Genomic DNA, 17,471 nt, shown 5'->3' on the forward strand with positions numbered 1-17,471 from the left:
AGCCTGCAGGCAAGTCCGAGAGCCGGGCACACTCAGATGTGCAGCTGCACGGACAGACACCTGTAGAGAGGTGAGGACAGGGCCAGTCCTGTGGGAGGCTGGTTGGCCCTCAGGAACTACCCTGGGGCCCTCTGGGTTTCCCTGCCTCTGTGGGTACAGGCAGGCCCTAGGGTCCCTGCCCAGGTGGCCAGGTCACACTGCAGTGGGGGAGGTGTGACCCAGAGGAAACGGATGGGCACAGGTTCAGAACGAGTGCCCGCATGGGAGCTGCTGCTTGTAGCCGACGGGGTGCGGAGTGGAGGGGACGGGAGCGGAGAGAGGACAAGGGGAGGGGTGTACCGAGGGGCGGCCTTTCTCCCCAGGGCCAGAGAGAGTCCCAGGGGGCTGTCAGCCAGTGTAATGTGGTCAGATAGGCTTGGCCCAGATCTCCATAGCAGATGTGGATCAGATTCCAGCGGGTAGGCCCGTGGCCCAGCTGGCAGCTGCAGCAGCGGCCCAAGCAGGAGGCAACAGTGGCCAGGGGTGGCCCAGCGCTCCCCGTCATGCTGTAGCTACAGCTCTCTCTTAGTTGTCAGCGGCCTGTCCAGGGTTTTGCTCAGAGAGGGGTGGCCAGCAGGTACATCCTCCTGCACAGCTGTATAACTAAATAAAAATAAACGGGCTTCCCCGGTGGCCCAGAGGTAAAGAATCCGCCTGCGATGCAGGAGACACAGGAGACTGAGGCTCGATCTCTGGGTTGGGGAGATCCCCTGGAGGAGGAAATGGCAACCCACTCCAGTGTTCTTGCCTGGGAACACAGCTGTTAGGCACCCAGCATTTAGCAGGGGCCTGGCACACAGGTCCTCAGAGGAGCTGTGGACCAATGGACTCGGCCACGTGGGCATGGGGTGGGGTGGATAAGAGGGAGGCTGGTGAGGTCACCCACAAGCAGGTCCCGAGGGGGCCAGGCAACAGTCTTCTCCCCGCTGTCAAGGTTAGATTTCAGCAGGTTTTCTTGGGCTTCCAGAAGCTTCCCCCAGCAGCAGCCACATGGCTTTGGCTCATGGGGGGCCCTCTCTGCCCCACCCCAGGAGCCACGAGGATGGCGCACCTGCTGGGCAGCCCGGCCTGCATGGACAGCCTGCGCAAGGACCTTACCGACCTGCAGGGTGCCATTGTCGACGTGTTCTCCCGCGCCGGGCCCGTGCGCTTCCCCTCCTGGAAGTTCCCCGACCGCGCGGCCTGTGACCTGGATATGGTGGCCCTGCTGGAGCATTACGACCACGTGCCGGGCGACCCTGAGTTCACGCAGCTGGCCCACGCTGTGCTGCTAGAGCTGGTCATCGATAGGTGAGGGCCTCACCCAAACACGTTCACCGCAGGATGCCAGCCCCCACCCATCAAACCCCAGCAGCAGCCCTGGGACCCCCTCCAGCACCAGCGGTAACAGCCATCACCTTTGAGTGCGTGCCATCCAGGGCTAGGTCAGCTCAGGCCCCTCAAGGCGCCCGCTTCTCATGCCATGTCGCGCCGTGTCTCACCATCCATCTTCAGGGAGTTGCCGGCCACCCCATTGGTGCATGTGGCACCGCGGCTCTGCCACCTGCTTCTCCAGCTGCCTCTTAGGGTTTCTGCACGCCGAGGATGCTACATCTGCTGCTCAGAGTCTCCACCGCAGGCTCTATCCTGTCCCTTCTCTGTGTCATGGGACCAGACACGGGGTGCACTTGTCCACACCCTGACCCTGCTGGGAAGAGGTCACTGGACTCCCCTCCTGCAGCGCCATCGCTTTTATAGCGTCATTCATGTTAGCAGAGTCATCAGCCTCCACTCCCTGGGGACGGCAGCCCAGGCTCCAAACCTTGCATGCTAACGAGGTCATGGGGCCCGACAGGCAGGGACCCCAGCGGCTTGGGGATGACCTGCCTGGGGACAAAGAGGCCTAGAGGAGCTGTGGGCGGGAAAGCACTTCAGGGACCCTATGAGGGGCGGAAGGGGCGTGAGCCCAGAACACACTCTCCTTCCTTCGCTGCTGCACCCTCTCCCAGGAAGGCCCCACCCACTCCCTTCTGGACTGGCCAAAGCCCACCCGCCCGGCACAGCCCAGTCTACCCATGGCCTTCTAGGAAGCTGATGCTGACATGTCTTCCCAGCCCTCGCCTGGCCGCTCTGTCCAGGCCACCCTCCACCCACCCCACCCCACCCCCAGGCTGCTCATTCATTGTCACAATTCACGGAGGAGGACACCTTGGCCAGAGAGGGGCAGGGCTGGGAGGCGCTCAGCACCCTCTCCCCCAGGCCCTGTCTGCCCAAGGCCCTGGGGGGTTTGGACAGCCCTCCTGTACCTGCAGCAACTAAAAGTCACTTTTCTGCCTGGTCTGTCTTATAAACACAGTTCTTTCGTCTTCTTTTAAAACAGCCAGGTTCCCATGCAAATGCCTGTGTCTCTCCCAACACCCCTTTACCTTAAAATTAGCCCCCTCACTCAGGGGAGGAGAGGGACCTAACTCTCTCTCTCCAGCCTCTGCTGTCACAGAAGCAGCTCGTCACACAGAAGTCCCCCCCCACCCCCCGCAACACACATACACACACCTAGAATCAGGAAACCACAGGGCACACTGCCCCGCACCCTTGCCCTGAGGCGTGTGCGGCCTCCCCCATGCGCGGCTTCATTGGTGTCCTCTGTGAGGTAAAGACTCTGAGCCCTGTGACGGAAGGCGGCCACTCAGCCAGCACGTCCTGAGCATCCAGCCTCCCAGAGCCTCCCAGTCCAGTGGGGAACAGCCAGGCAGAAGTACTACCACCCAGGAGGCCCCAGAGAGGCCCCAAGCTTAGCCTTCAGAGAAGGCTTCCTGGAGGAAGTGGCTCTTGGGTTGTGCAGAGCATATTGTGAGATGCTCCGACCCCCTGAGGCCCAGGCCAGTCTCCAGAGCCGGAGGCCACTGGACGTGTGGTGCCAGGGTGCGTTGGCACCAGGCTCTGCCCCAGTCGACCCTACCGTCTCCGCCCGCAGGCTCCTGCTGCTGCTTCAGAGCTGTGCGAGCTACCTGGAGAACCTGACCTTGGAGCAGATAGTGCCCCCGGCCCGGGCTGCAGGGCCCTGCATGTCCGTGGGGCTCACAGTACGACGCTTCTGGAACAGTCTGCTGAGGCTGGGCATGCTTAGCCAGCAGGCGGCCCTCCAGGTGCGTCCACCACTCCCCTCCCCCAGCTGCGGTCACCCTCATGCCAGCCCATCAGCCCCAGCTGCCTCGTCCACCACATGAGCACCGTGCCCGCTGCTGGCTCCACTCTGGAAGTTAGCAATGCAGGCCTTGAGGGTCACGCTGGGGCCTCCCGGCTCTGTAGTGTACACTGTGGGACTTTGGAAAACTCCTACCCACTCTGAACCTCAGTTTGTTCATCTGTGCAGTGGGAGTGACGCCAGTCCTTAGCTCCGAGGGCGTGTTTGAGTAATGGGGATTATGAAAGTGTTAGTTACTCAGTCATTTCTGACTCTCTGCGACCCCATAGACTGTAGTCCACCAGGCTCCTCTCTCCATGGGAATTCTCCAGGCAAGAATACTGGAGTGGGTAGCCATTCCCTTCTCCAGGGGAATCTTCCAGACCCAGGGATGGAACCCGGGTCTCCCACACTGCAGGCAGATTCTTTATCATCCGAGTCCCCAGGGAAGCCCCGATGGGGTTTACGATGAGCCCCATTTGTCCCAGGTCGCCCCGTCACCCTCACAACCACCTGTGGGCAGGACCACTGTCACCATAACGGGAAGGAAGCCAAAACCGAGAGTGGCTTCGGTGACATGCGAGCAGATGGGTCCACTCAGCAAGGGCCCCGCGCCCAGCAGCTGTGTCTGTCACCGTGTCACTCTCCCAGTGCCAGGCGGGTACCCGCATTGACCTGGGCTTGGTAACGGAGGCAGCAGAGAGGAGAAGCGCGCTCCCATGCACGCTGCTGCCATATCCCAGTGCTTGAGCATCGGGCGAGGCTGCTGTCACAGAAATCCCCGGGGAGCCGGTCACCACCCAGGCCTGTCTCCCTCACCTGCCTTCCCTTTCTTTCCCTGACCACAGAAAAGGGCAAATCAAGGAGAGACCCTTACCTCCAAGCCCACAGCCAAGGGCGAGCCTGCCAGGAGCCCGGAACTGGGGACCGCCCAGCTTGTCAAGGCACCCTCCCCAGTGCCAGGCCTGCCCCAGGCCTGCCCAGAGCAGGACAGCCTCCCTGTCAGCGTCTCGCTGCAGCGTCCAGGCGGGACGGCCGAGAACACCAGGAGCGTCCACTCGCAGACTGTAGAGACGGCCCTGGTGCCCTGTGACGCGTGCACCAGCGTCCAGGGCAGCCTGCGGGAGGTGGGCAAGGTGGTCATCAACCTGTGTCAGAGCCAGAACCTGCCCTCGTCGCTGGCCCGCTTCCAGCAGCTGGTGCAGGACAGCATGGGGCACAGGCCACTGCCGGCTGCCACCGTGGGCCTCTGGGCGGCCGAGCAGAGCAAAGACCTGGCGCGCCTCGGCAAGCTCATGGGGCCCCTCAGGGCCCAGCTGGAGGAGGCCGAGGGCCAGAAGGACGGGCTGAGGAGGCAGGTGGGCGAGCTGGAGCAGGCCCTGCAGCAGGAGCGAGCGGCGCGGCAGCGGCAGGCCGAGGAGGCCGAGCAGCGCTGGGCCCAGTGGGAGCGCGAGAGGCAGCAGCTGCTCGCAGGTCAGCCCCCGAAGCCGGGCCCTGGTGCCATCCGAGCGCGGGCTCCCCCGGGAGCCAACCCTGCAACAAGGGTGTGGAAGAAACCTGGGCTGGAGACTCAGGGTACAGAAGGCAGGGAAAGGGGTGCGCTCGCCAGGCTGATTACCCTGCCGGCAGCCTGAGCCCCATCCCGCTGGGGAACGCAGGAGCGTAGAGAACAGGAGTCGTCCCACCAGAGGGGCGAGGGAGCTGGGGGATTCATACACTCCTTTGGGTCACTGAAGGGAACTCATGGGAGCTCACCCCACTCCGGTACCCCCAGCCAGCAGAGGCGCCCCTCTGACCTCCACAGAAGCTGTCAGGCAGAGAGACATGGCCTTGGGCCTCACAGCGGGCCAGCCCCCGTGGAGGTCACGAAGCCTGAGGGAGCTGGGGCGAGCTGCCGCCCTTTCTGAACAACCCTGTCGGCCCCCTGGGAGGACGTGGAGGCCCAGAGAGGTGCAGACACATGGCAGCGCCCAAGAGAAAGCAGGGTGGAGGGGCCAGGCCTGCCAGCACCTCCCCAGAGCCCCTCCCAAGTGTCCCACCATGGCGTGGGGCGCACTAGGCATGAAACCCCCGCCAGGCCCTGGGGAGCCTCTGAAGGGCCTCTCTCTTGCGGCTGCCACAGAAACAAGTGACCTCAAGACGAAGGTGGCCACCCTGGAGGGGGAGCTGAAGCAGCAGCGTGAGTCCACGCAGGCCGTGGGTGAGGAGTCCCGCCGTGGAGCCCGGCACCTGAGCCCTGCGCTCGGTGGCCAGACCACCAGCCCCCAGTCTCTGTCTCCTGGGCTTCGGGGGCAAAGCCAAGGGAACCACAGAGGAGGCTGGGACTGACCGGCCACACCGCTGGGTGATGCCACCTCCCACCCAGGAGAGGGCCTTCTGTTTCCAGCACCCATCTTCGGGCAGGGCTTGGAGCCCCGCTCTGTGGCTGAGGACAAACACCGAGGCCCAGAGACGTGCTGTGACAGTACCCTCCCACCCCCCCTCCCAGGTCCCATCCTGGGTCAGAGGCCGTGCAGGGAGTCCCCAGTGCTCCCGGGCCCTGCCCCTTCCCACACGCGCTCCTTCTTGCAGAAAGCAAAGCCCAGCAGCTGCAGGCAGAGGCTGAGCACCGGTTGGAGGCCGAGCGGCAGGTGCGGCAGCTGGAGCAGCAGGTGGAGCTGCTGGCGGGGCGGCTGGAAGGGGCCAGCCAGCAGATCCGCTGGGCCAGCACGGAGCTGGACAAGGAGAAGGCCCGCGTGGATAGCATGGTCCGCCACCAGGAGGTGAGGCTGGGCCCTCCTCCGCGCCTGGGCTCCCACAACAAAGGGTCCGGGGAGACAAAACTCCACCGACGGGGGACATGCTGGAGACCTCAGAATTCCTGAGTGGAGATCACGACTCGAAAGAAGTGGGCGGAGCCAGGCTGGCGGGAGTCAGCCAACTGCTTTCCAGGGGGCGGGGTCTGCAAGCCTAGGGGCCCGGCCTTGCCCGGGGCTGTGATTCTGCTCGCTTCGGCCCTCCACGCCTCCCACTGCACGCAGGTGCACAGACGGGATGCAGCACAAGGGGGTGGGCTTGGGGACGGTCGCCTCCCGTGTCCCTCACGGCCTGCCTCTCGCCCACCCCCGGCTCAGTCCCTGCAGGCCAAACAGCGAGCCCTGCTGCAGCAGCTGGACAGCCTGGACCAGGAGCGCGAGGAGCTGCGGGGCAGCCTGGACGAGGCCGAGGCCCAGCGGGCCCACGTGGAGGAGCAGCTGCAGAGCGTGCAGGGCGAGAGAGAGCAGGGGCAGTGCCAGCTCCAGGCCCAGCAGGTGCGGGGCGGGGGCGGGGCGGGGCCGGCTCCTCCCGGGGGCGGGGCTGCGAGCCGGTCCTCAGCTCGGAGCCTGCCCCGCCCCCAGGAGCTGCTACAGAGCCTGCAGCGGGAAAAGCAAGGCCTGGAGCAGGCGACCACGGACCTGCGGCTGACCATCTCGGAGCTGGAGCGGGAGCTCGTGGACCTGAGGGAGCGGGAAAGGCTGCTGGTGGCCTTCCCGGACCTGCACAGGCCCGCGGAAGCCCAGATCCAAAGTAGGGACCCGGGCTTGGTGCAGAGGACACGCTGGGGCCTGGGGCGGGCGGGCAGCTGGGGGCTCGTCTGGGCAGGACACTGGGGCCTGCAGCGAGGGTGGTGGGGGTGCAGCCGTGTGGCCTCCAGAGCCCCCGTGACACCCGGGTGCTTTGTGTTGTCCACTCCTGGTGTGGACAGGGACACAGAGGCCCAGCAGTGAGATGACTGCTCAGAGTCACACAGCCAAGTCCAGACGCCGGTCTGGCTGCCTCTGTAGCCTGTGCCCTGTCACATGCCAGCCCTGGCTCAGCTTCCGTGTCCCCATCCCGGCATCTCCCCAAACCACACCACGGGGCCAGCTCCAAGGGCGCAGTGACCCCAACTGTCCAATGTCTGGGACCCCATGGCATGGGAGCGCTAGAGACCCAGCTCAGAAGACCGGCTGCCAGGCCATCTGGGTCCTCCAGCCCCTAGAGCTCTGGGTGAATCTGGTGCAGAGCTGGCAGGATGATCCACTGCGATCTAGCTGGTCACGTAGGTCATCAGTTCTGAGTGCTGGGCCTCGTGATGCCCTGTCGACCGACCCACAGGCAGGTGACGAACCAGGAAACGGATAACGAGCGGCAGCAGCTGGCCTGGTTCAGTCAGTGGAGAGTACCCATCCCCCAGCAGTGGGAAGGAACATCCTCGCTGAATTCCTGGCCCTCAAACCCAGGAGCTGGCCATGACTTTGGGCGAGTCACTGTCTCTCGGGCCCTCCAAAAACGGGTAGCCTTGGAAGAGCTTCACTTCCTTGCCTATTTGCTAAATCTTCAGTGAGCTCCAGCTCCCCCACCCCCACCCCAGCTCTCAAATTCTGCAAGGCTGCTGTCACCTCCCAGCAGGCAGGGGGCTACGGAGCAGGGGCAAGGCCTCAGGAGAACGAAGGTGCGGGAGGCCCAGAGCACCGACCCCGCCCACCTCCCCGTGCCCGTGGGGCCACACAGCCCAAGGCACAGTGCATCTGCCCTCGGAAGTGCTGTCCCATTGGGCACAAGAGGGCGACCTGCTGGGTGTGTGGTGCCAGGCGTGCGTCCCCACAGGCTCTGGCAACGTCACGGACGACATGGAGAGGCAGGTGCAGGCCAACGACATCCGCATCCGGGTCCTGCAGGAGGAGAATGGGCGGCTGCGGTCCATGCTGTCCAAGATCCGGGAGGTGGCCCAGCAGGGGGGCCTCAAGGTCGGCAGCATGGCTCCCCAGCCCGAGAGAGGCCAGCCCCTGGGGACTCGGAAGAGGTCCCCCCAACCCAGCGGAGGTCTTGGGCTTCCCCGGGGAACCCACCGCCAGCCCTGCTCCTGGCACCTGGGGCCCTCCCAGCAGGTGGCTTTAGCTGTGCCTGCTGTGAAGACTCCCACGATTCAGCCAGGCATGAGGGTGTCTACGTGTCCTCCCCCTCCAAGCCCCCTCCAGCCCTTTGAGCCTTTATTTCAAGTGCACCAGGGGCCTCATCCAAAAGCAAACCTCCGCACTTAAGAGCTGATAGGCCCCAGGAGGCTTCCCAAACCTGGCCCTCAGAGGAAGGTGTGGACCACAGGTGCAAGCCCTCCCCCCGACCCTGCCCTCTATGGCACCCTCTCTGGTGGGTGTAGAGGGGCCCTGGGCCTTGCTGAACTCAGTTTTCTTTGCAGCTGATCCCGGAGGACCAGCTCTGGGCCCCTCGCGGCAAGGGAATCCAGGGAGCAGAGCCCCCAGCGCAGACCCCAAGGACATGCCCAGGGTGAGTGAGGCTTTGTCAGAGGCGGAGCGCATGGCAGGGGTGGGGGGAGCCCGCTCGCTCGCTCATGGGGGATCTTGCCGTCTGGTCTTCCCTCAGGGTCCCGGGCAGGCGGCCCTCGCCGGGCAGCAGGCCAGCCAGTGCAGGCAGGGCCCTGCCGGGCCAGCCCCAGGCATCCCCGCCACTGCGGCCCCACAGCCGGCCCGGCAAGTCCTCCCCGGAGGACGTGACCTACCCGACCAACTGCACCCAGAGCCCCATCCGTGCCTTGGCCAGGCTGAGGAGGAGACTGTCACCAAGCAGGGGCCGGGCCAGCCCTGCACACCAGCCCCAGGAGCGGCCCACGTAACCTGCCAGTTGGGGGGTAGGCTGCAGGGCAGGCAGCTGGCAACCCACCAGGTGTAATAAAGCCCAGGCCACCTGCCCATGGCAACCTTGGCCTTACTGCCTTCCTCCCCGTTCCTGAGTCTCCAGCCCTGAGGGTCACTGGCTGGCAGAGGCCTGGCACACCACATGCCCTCCGTGGAGGGGAACCGCCCGCCTCCCTCCTGATGGACAACAGAGGACAAGGATGCGCTGAGGGCAGAAAGAAGCTTCTAGCACCTGGGCCACCTGAAAGGCAGTCTTTTGATTCGCCACCCCCCCCCCACCCCCCCATCCAGAGCAAAGGCTAAGGGATAATGTAGACACACTGGCCCCGCCAACAAAGAGTAGGGTCAGAGTCAGGGGGGTGCAGGCAAAGGGGGATGGCCCGGTGAGGACCCCGAGGCAAGGAAGGGGTCAGAGGCAGGCAGGGGCCACCCAGCTGCGCACCCGGGGGTGGGGACACTAAGGACCCCAGAGTCAGCCTTCCTTTCACTGGGGAATGCCTCACCTTCAGGACACACGAGTGACGAAGGCTTTCTCTAAATCCAGGAGGTTAGTTCCCCACGAGGCCACTGGAGGCAGGGCAAGGCTTTACCTAGCCAGAGAGGGGCCACCCCCGCCAGCCTGGCTGTCCCAGGCCTGTCCCATGGGGCCCCAGCACCGAGGCCTGCAGGCTTGCCAGCCCTCAGGAGTCCGGTTTTCTTCATGAAAAGGGCCTGCCCTGAGCCCCCTCACCTGTGAAGGGCAGGCCCTAAGGCCTTGCTGAGGACTTCCGGGGGTGGGGGTGGGGGTGGGGGGGTTCTTGGCTTTCTGGGACAGTTTTTCCCAGCCAGGATGCCAACAGATAGAGCACCTCTGTTTACAGAGAAAGGTCAAGAGGGGGCATGTGTGGTCAGGGTGTGGTTGGGGTGAGCCCAAGTCCTGCTTCTGTGGAGCCCGGGGGGCTTGCTGAACTAGGCCCTTCACAAGGCGGCTTGCTGAGGCAGGAGCCTGAAAGCCAGGGGCGAACCTGTCAGCCCGGCTCCGCTCTGCACCCGTTCGGCAGTTCACAGGTCCATAAATCAGACGTCTGAGCCCCACATGGCTGGGTTCTCTGCTGAGGGCCTTAGAATCAGGCCGAAATGAAAGCATCTGCCAGGCTGCATTCCTTTTGCAAGGGACTGGGGCAGATTCCAGGCTCCTTCTGACTGCTGGCCGCATTCCAGCTCCTGCAGCTGCCGAACAGAGGTCCGTTTCCTCGCTGGCCGCCGCCAGGGCCGCTCTTGGCTCCGAGAGGCTGTCTAACTTCTCGCCACGTGGCTCCTCCATCTTCGAGTCAGCAACAGAGAATATCTCAGGCTCCGATCCCCTCTACGCTTCAAATTCCTGACTTTCTCTTCCTCTACCAGCTGGGGGAAACGCTCTGCTTTTATGGGCTCCCCTGGTTAGGTCAGGCCTCCCTGGACACCTACCTTCCCACACATTAAGGTCAGCCGTGCCATACAACACAACCTAATCACGGGAGTAGACTGCATCAGTGTCCCAGTTCCAGGGTCACACACGGTGTGTTCATGGGGGCCGGGGGCATCCTAGGGGCTGTTTTATTTTTCGGCTGCACTGGGTCTTCCTTGCTGTGTGTGGGGGCTCTCTCCAGTTGTGGCGAGCGGAGGCGACTCTCCAGCTGCAACGCAAGGCCTTCTCACCGTGGTGGCTTCTCTCGTTGCAGAGCATGGTCTCTAGGGCACGCCACCTTAGTCGCCCTGAGGCACGTGGAATCTCCCCGGACCAGGGATTGAACCTGTGTCCCCTGCACTGGCAGGCGGTTCTTAACCACTGGGTCACCAGGGGAAGTCCCCTTTGGAGGCATTTTAGAGTCCTCCACCTCCCACAGGCAGTAGACTCCAAAGGTGACTTGTTTATCTTAAAACATCCACACATTTTACATCTTATATTAAAATATATCCATGTTTATTTTAATACTAAACCTCTTTGAGCCCCAATTATTTTTTTAATAAAAACGGATGACCCTGGAAAATGTACCACATTTACTCTGTGGCTTCAAGTATCCTGGTCAGCAACCTGTAGCCCCACGGAGCAGCACAGGGCTAGATGGTTTCTAAGGCCTCTGGTCCCAGCCAGGCCCCAGATGGGAGCCCAGCTGGACAGGCCCTGGGACCCACGGCCCCAAGTGCCCAAAGGCCCAATGCCAGCAGGCAGCGGGGGCCTCTAGGTTCAACATCATAGCCTTGACCAAGGTGTGTCCACAAGATGGTCAGGCTAGGGTGCCTCCAAGGCCAGATGGCGCCTCCCCTGACCCACCCCCCAATAAATATGCACAGAACCCGGCCACTGCAGCCTCAGCCCTCAAGGATGCCCTGCCAGCCAGGCCACGGAGCTCCCAGAGCTCTGGGAACAGGGGCACTGCCCACACCCTCTTCCCCAGATGCCTGGCGGGGGTCCTGGGAGCTGCCTTTGAGGAGGCAGACAGACACCCCAGGATGGCAGACAAGGGCCCCAAAGCTGCCTCTCTTCCTGCCAGGTCCGAGCCGTGCATCCTCAGGCTGGGGACGGTGGTCCCTCCCTCCTGGTGTGGATGTGGGTGGGGGACACCTTGCCCCTGAGCAGGGAGGCCCCATCCCTCCCCCCAACCCCAGGGCTTTCTGTCCTGCCCCCTGCTGCTGTCCTGTTCCAGGCGTCCAGAACGCAGGCAGGCGGGGCCCCTTCCCTGCGTACAGAGACCCCGCCGGGGCAGCTAATCATCGGAGTAGCGGTTCCCTGCAGGAGAGGAGGAGAAACGACAAGGAGAGAGGCGTCAGGTGGGAACCAGGTGGAGCCAGCCAAGAGCCCCCACCCTTGGTGCTCACCCAGGACGTTGAATTTGCACAGTGGGCAGGTCTGCTGGAGCATCAGCCAGGGGTCCACGCAGTCTCGGTGGAACTCATGCTTACAGGGCAGCACCCGGAGCCACTGCAGGGGTGGGGAGCATGGGCTCAGGCCACAGGGAAGGCCTCCGGTGGGGGTGCCAGGCCCCGTGCCCTCACCTGAGCTGGAAACCGAAACTCCTGTGGCCCGCCACGCCCCCTCCCCAACCCGTTCTGCTTCCCAGATCTCTGGTGGGGCAGGAAGAAGGCCGGTGGGGGCTCTTCCCAGGTGTGTTGGGAGCAGGGCAGGCATCATAGCCCCACTGCCCTCTGCCCAGGGCACCAACCTGCTTGTTGCAGAAATAGTCCAGACACACAGCGCATGTCTCAGCACCAGGCTCCAGGGGACTCTGTGCCGCCCGGCCCAACCGGCACCTCCGGGTCTTGAGGGATGCCAGCCTCTGCACCACCCGGCGCTTGAGCAGCTCCACCTTTGGGGGGAGCAGGGAAAGGGCAGCACAGTTCCCAGTGCTGGGGACACGGGCCCCCCTCCCATGGGTCCCCCCAAGGGCTGGCTCCCACCTGGCCTCCGGGCTCCCGCCGGCTCTGCCGGGATGCCTGCCGCTGAGCCTGCACCACGAGGCCTGTGCACAGGAGCATGGCCACCAGCAGGATGGCATTCCACAGCTGCTGCAGCGGCTTCTGGGGAGGGGAGCCGGGCGTCAGGGCCCCTGGGGCCACCCCACCCCCCTTGATCCCCCAGTAAGCCCACCCTGAGGACCAGGCAGGTGAGGTCCACGGGCATCATGACCCTGGAGGCACCTGGCTTCATCTTCTGAAGACTCTGTCCTTCCTGGCTTTCACAGGAGAAACTGTGAAACCCAGGTAAGGGATCCGAAGGGGAGTCAAGGCTTCCAAGAGGCAAATGGATGTGACAAGAGCAGCAGCTAACGCTGACTGTGTGTGACCCCGGGTCAGGCACCCACCCAGCCCCTGAACCCTCAGAGCAGCCCTGGGAGGTGCAAGAGGTGGTCTCCCTACCTGGGGAGGAGGAGGCCACAGGACTTGAGACAAGGCATGTGTGTACCCGGCCCCCCAAGTACCCACCTGCTCCTGGGCCCGACTGCCTCCCAGGCACACCAAGTCCTGCCATCCTCCGTAGCCATCCTTAGAGAGGCCACAGGTAGTCCACAGGGTCAGCTTCCACTCGATGTTGGCCGACAGGGACTCTCCGCTGGTGATCTCAGCCGTGGCCTGGGTCCTCCTGGGAGGGGAAGCCAGAGGCACCGGACGGAAGGACTCGGGAGGAGAGGCTCAGGCCCACCCGCCCCAGCCTTCTGGGAAGAGGATCCCCTGAGTATCCTGAGTATCACCCCACAGTAGCCCTTCTGTTTTGGCCTCCAGGCCTGTCGCAGCCACTGGTTTCTCCAGGTCTCGTGACAGCCGGCCAAGGAGGCCCACAAGCTCAGGGAGGAGCCCATCAGGAGCTGGCTTCCTCCATGTGGAGACCAATCCCCTCTGCCGAGAAAGCAGCCTCCTCGCTCCACGCCCTGGCACCTCGCTCCGGTCTCTCCACCCATTTCTCAGGCCAAGAGACTACAGGCTCAGATGAACAGGGAAGGGCCCGGTCCCAAGACCCCTGAGCTCACGGCAAAGCCAGGGAGCCTAGCGCCCAAGCCCCGTCCTTTGGAGCCCATGCCCCAACTCACTGCAGCAGCGCCTCCAACAGCTTGGTGACGTTGGAGGAATAATGCAGGACGATCACTGGCCTGAGCAGAAGCTGGGAAATGTCCAGCTGGAGGGGGACAGGGAGGTCAGGCAGCCCGGGTCACCGTCCCCCAGCCCTGCCCCGCCCCCAGCCTGACTCGTTTTACCTCTCGGACCACGTTGTGGTTCAGAACGAGGAGCAGCAGGGCTGAGGCTCCCAGGAAGAGCGCCCTCCGCATCTGCAGGGCAGAGCCAGAGGTCAGCACACAGCCTGCCCACACGCCCATCCCACCACCTACAGCCACAGTTGTTCTTGGCTCCTGGTGAGCACTTCCCCTGGACAGACCAGCTGTAAGCAACTTGAGATCAAGGACAGAAACCCTTATTCCTCCCACCCCCACCTCCAGATGCCCTGTGGGACCCAAACAGCCTGTGCCTTCCCTGGTCCAAGCAGAGCAAGCCTGCCCACCGCACACCCCCCTGCCCCCCGCAGAACTCCCCATCGGATACTCTCAGAGCCTGGTCAAGCTTCTGGACTCTCTCTGGTCTCCTGCCACCTCCCTGCTGCCAAACACCCTGACCCTCGTCTACACCTGGGGGTCCCTTGCCCTACACAGGCCCAGGGCTTCTCTGGAAGGTCCTTAGAGGCCCATCGGGTAGTCTGGCCCTAGCAATTGCCTTCCTCCAGCCCCTCTTCCACATACCACCACCCCTGCCACCCCCCACCCCTCACCCACCCCGCACCTGCTGAACCAGAGCCTTGGGATAGGCCTGTGGGCCAGCGCCCTGACTCTCCTGGTGAATCTGGGCCTCCTGCTCTTTGCCCACGTATGCCACCGCAATCCAGCCTTCTACGGGCGCATCCTGCTCAGCATCCACGATGTCCATCTGTGGGGCGAGGAGCCGTGGGTAGAGGGAGGGCGGGGAGGAAGGGGATCGGACGCAGAGCGGATGCAAGGCCAGGGTCTGGGAACGAGTTTGCAAGAGAAAGCACCCGATCTCAGGTTCTGGAAACCGGAGGGCTGGGAGCCTGGGCAGTCTGGGGGAAGGGGCGCTGGGCTGCCAGGGCTTGGTCCAGGATGAAGACCAGATGTGGGTGCAGGGTCTGCGGCGGCTCAGCGGCGCTCACCAGCAGCAAGCGGCCGCCCAGCGGGGGCGCCGGGTCGGCCTCGGGGCCGATCCTCACCCCCTGCAGCACCAGCGCGTCCTGCCGCGGCAGCCTCACGTCCACCCGCACGGCGCGGGCCCCGCCCCGCCCCGCCCCGGCCGCGGGCTCGCCGCCGTCCGCCGCGGCCCCCGGCCCCGCCAGGCCCAGCCAGAGCGGCAGTAGGGGCAGCAGCAGCAGCAGTGGCGACGGCGGCGGCGGCGGAGGAGGCGGCGGCGGCGGCGACCTCAGCGCGGGGCGAGCGGCGGGGCCCATGGCGGGACCCGGGGAACAGACGACGCGGGGACGCCGGCGGGGGTGTCCTGGGCGTCGGGGGGAGAGGGGGAGCGGCGGGAGCGAGGGCGCAGCCGGACAGGGCGGGGCGCTGAGGGGCGGGGGCGTGGCTGCAGCCGGACGGGGCGGGGCGCTGAGGGGCAGGGCGGGGCTGCAGCCGGACGGGGCGGGGCGCCGGGAGGCGGCGCGCCGGGAGGCGGGGCGGCCCCTCGGCGCCGCCAGCACCCAGGCTGGGCCTCGCGCGCCCCCTGGTGGCCTCGGAGAACGCGGAGCGACGGCAGCCACGCGGGGGTGGGAAGTCAGAGAGCCTGCGCTCGCAGTTTTCCTTTGTCCGATGGCAGAGACCAGAGGAAAGGACCCCGACAGAGATAGGGGAAAAATAGTTGGTGACTCGGGGAGGCCGAGGCACGCCGAGGGGCCCAGAGGGCAGCAGCAAGGAACTTCTGGGGGTCTGGACACTGAATCTTGCTCTTGAGCGGCCTGGCCTGCCGGTCACAAGGTCGGCCTGGTTCTCCAGTTCTCTACCAGACTGAACTCCCGGAGGCGGACCAGGGACTGGTCTGGCAGGCGGGTGGGTGATGGAGAGGGGGAGCTTGAGACAGGAGTCCTGGAGGGGAAGAGAGAGGGGCCAGGCGTTCCCGGCCCCAGGGACCCAGTGCCTCAGAGGGACCCTGAGGCTGGGTCTTCAGGCCAGTCTCTTTCCTGGGCTTCGAAACAGGCACGGTAGAAGACCAGCACCGTCACACCCCTGACCAGTCATCTCTTGATGCCTGCAGCAATCTGAAAATTATGTGAATGGTCCCAAAACTTGTCCTTTACTCCCAGGGGTTGCTGCTGCTGGGAGCTGGCTCAGTCTAAAACTGGGCCGTTAGAAAAACTGTATCGTGATAAAAGAACAAAGCCCTAAAGAGGCATGACGTTTTATTTTGAAAGTTTTATTTTGAAAGATTTCAAGCATGCAGAAAAATGGAAAGAATATTGCAGGGGACACCTGTGTAACCACCAACACTGAACTACCAAGATGCTCCTGAAGAATTAGTTGGAGAGAATAACACATACAATAAAGGTGCAGTAATCAAAAACAGCATGGGGAAGATAGACATATAGACACGTGGAATAGAATTGGGAGTCCAGAAATAAACCCAGAGATCCACAGGCAGTCCATTCAGTGAGGGCAGGAACATTCTCTTCCACAAATGGTGCTGGGACAACTGGCTATCACATGCAAAAGAATGGGACTCCTACCTCATACTGTATACAAAAATTAACTCAAAATGGACTAACAGTGGAAATGCAAAATGGTGTTGCTGCTGTGGAAATCAGGATGGCGGTTCCTCAAAAACAAACAAACATAGAATTACCCTCTGATCCACTTCTTGGTATATCCAAAAGAATTGAAAGCAAGAACTCAAACAGATGTTGGTACACCAGCGTTCATAGCGGCATTATTCACAACAGCCAAAAGATGGAAACAGGTTTGTTTTGCTTGTTGCACAAGGTGAAACGCTGAGACACTGAGGTCTGCAGCAAAAACAGCCATGCGAGGAAATAGGAGAACAAGCCTTGAGTCTGCCTCCCCGAAGGCCAGGGGCTCAGGGTATTTATGGCATGAAAATCAAGCACCAGGGTGGTCTGGGGGTGGGGGAGCCCAGGGAAAGGTGACTGGGGAAAGGTGCGGCAGTCTTCATTCTGCGCAGGCGCAACTAAGCTACAAGCCTCTGCAGGTTCATCGCATAATCTGAGGGAGGAATTATCGGCTCTCTGAAATCAAAAGGTTTCGAAGCACAAACCCAGCACGTGCCCAGGTGGAGGGTCAGTGGTCCTATCCAGTCTTAACCAGCTTAGCTCAAACTCGACACGGCTGACTCCATTTCTAGAAAACAACTCGGGTGAACATCTTATTGTTTACACCATGTGCTGCTTAGAAGACATGCATCTCAAAATGACCTTGGTTAGTGAAGGCTGGTGAAATGGATTGACTCATCACCCTCAGTTTCACAACTGAAATGTCCATCAGTGGATAAATGGGTAAACCTCAGATATGCAGATGACACCACACTTATGGCAGAAAGCAAAGAGAAACTAAAGAGCCTCTTGATGAAAGTGAAAGAGGAGAGTGAAAAAGTTGGCTTAAAACTCAACATTCAGAAAACTAAGATCATGGGATCTGGTTCCATCACTTCATGGAAAATAGATGGGGAAACAGTGGAAACAGTGACAGACTTATTTTTCTGGGCTCCAAAATCACTGCAGATGGTGACTGCTGTCATGAAATTAAAAGATGCTTGCTCCTTGGAAGAAAAACTATGACCAATCTAGACAGCATATTAAAAAGTAGAGACATTACTTTGCCAACAAAGGTCTGTCTAGTCAAAGCCTTGGTTTTTCCAGTAGTCATGTATGAATGTGAAAGTTGGACTATAAAGAACGCTGAGCGCTGAAGAATTGATGCTTTAGAACTGTGGTGTTGGAGACTCTTGAGAGTCCCTTGGACAGCGAGGAGATCCAACCAGTCAATCCTAAGAGAGAATATTCATTGGAAGGACTGATGCTGAAGGTGAAACTCCAATACTTTGGCCACCTGATGCCAAGAACTGACTCATCTGAAAAGACCCCAATGCTGGGAAAGATTGAG

General features: G+C 62.4%; 2 protein-coding genes across 2 annotated transcripts; one reads left to right on the plus strand and one right to left on the minus strand.

Annotated features, from left to right (window-relative positions):
- Nucleotides 1-1,081: 1,081 nt before the first annotated feature.
- On the plus strand, nucleotides 1,082-8,834 carry CCDC157 (coiled-coil domain containing 157). The gene is made up of 10 exons (XM_052654683.1): nucleotides 1,082-1,329; nucleotides 2,993-3,164; nucleotides 4,051-4,675; nucleotides 5,325-5,402; nucleotides 5,774-5,964; nucleotides 6,316-6,492; nucleotides 6,625-6,748; nucleotides 7,811-7,950; nucleotides 8,400-8,488; nucleotides 8,585-8,834. Exons 1-10 carry the CDS (start codon nucleotides 1,082-1,084, stop codon nucleotides 8,832-8,834), a joined length of 2,094 nt encoding a protein of 697 aa, XP_052510643.1.
- A 1,955-nt stretch (nucleotides 8,835-10,789) lies between these two features.
- Nucleotides 10,790-14,818, minus strand: RNF215 (ring finger protein 215). Its single transcript, XM_052654684.1, has 9 exons — nucleotides 14,528-14,818; nucleotides 14,143-14,286; nucleotides 13,566-13,637; nucleotides 13,401-13,486; nucleotides 12,799-12,955; nucleotides 12,274-12,393; nucleotides 12,039-12,182; nucleotides 11,695-11,797; nucleotides 10,790-11,605 (listed from the first exon to the last, which is right to left on the minus strand). Exons 1-9 carry the CDS (start codon nucleotides 14,816-14,818, stop codon nucleotides 11,583-11,585), a joined length of 1,140 nt encoding a protein of 379 aa, XP_052510644.1. The 3' UTR covers nucleotides 10,790-11,582.
- Nucleotides 14,819-17,471: the final 2,653 nt, after the last annotated feature.

Source organism: Budorcas taxicolor, chromosome 17 (assembly GCF_023091745.1).
Source record: "Budorcas taxicolor isolate Tak-1 chromosome 17, Takin1.1, whole genome shotgun sequence".
NCBI lineage: Eukaryota > Metazoa > Chordata > Mammalia > Artiodactyla > Bovidae > Budorcas > Budorcas taxicolor.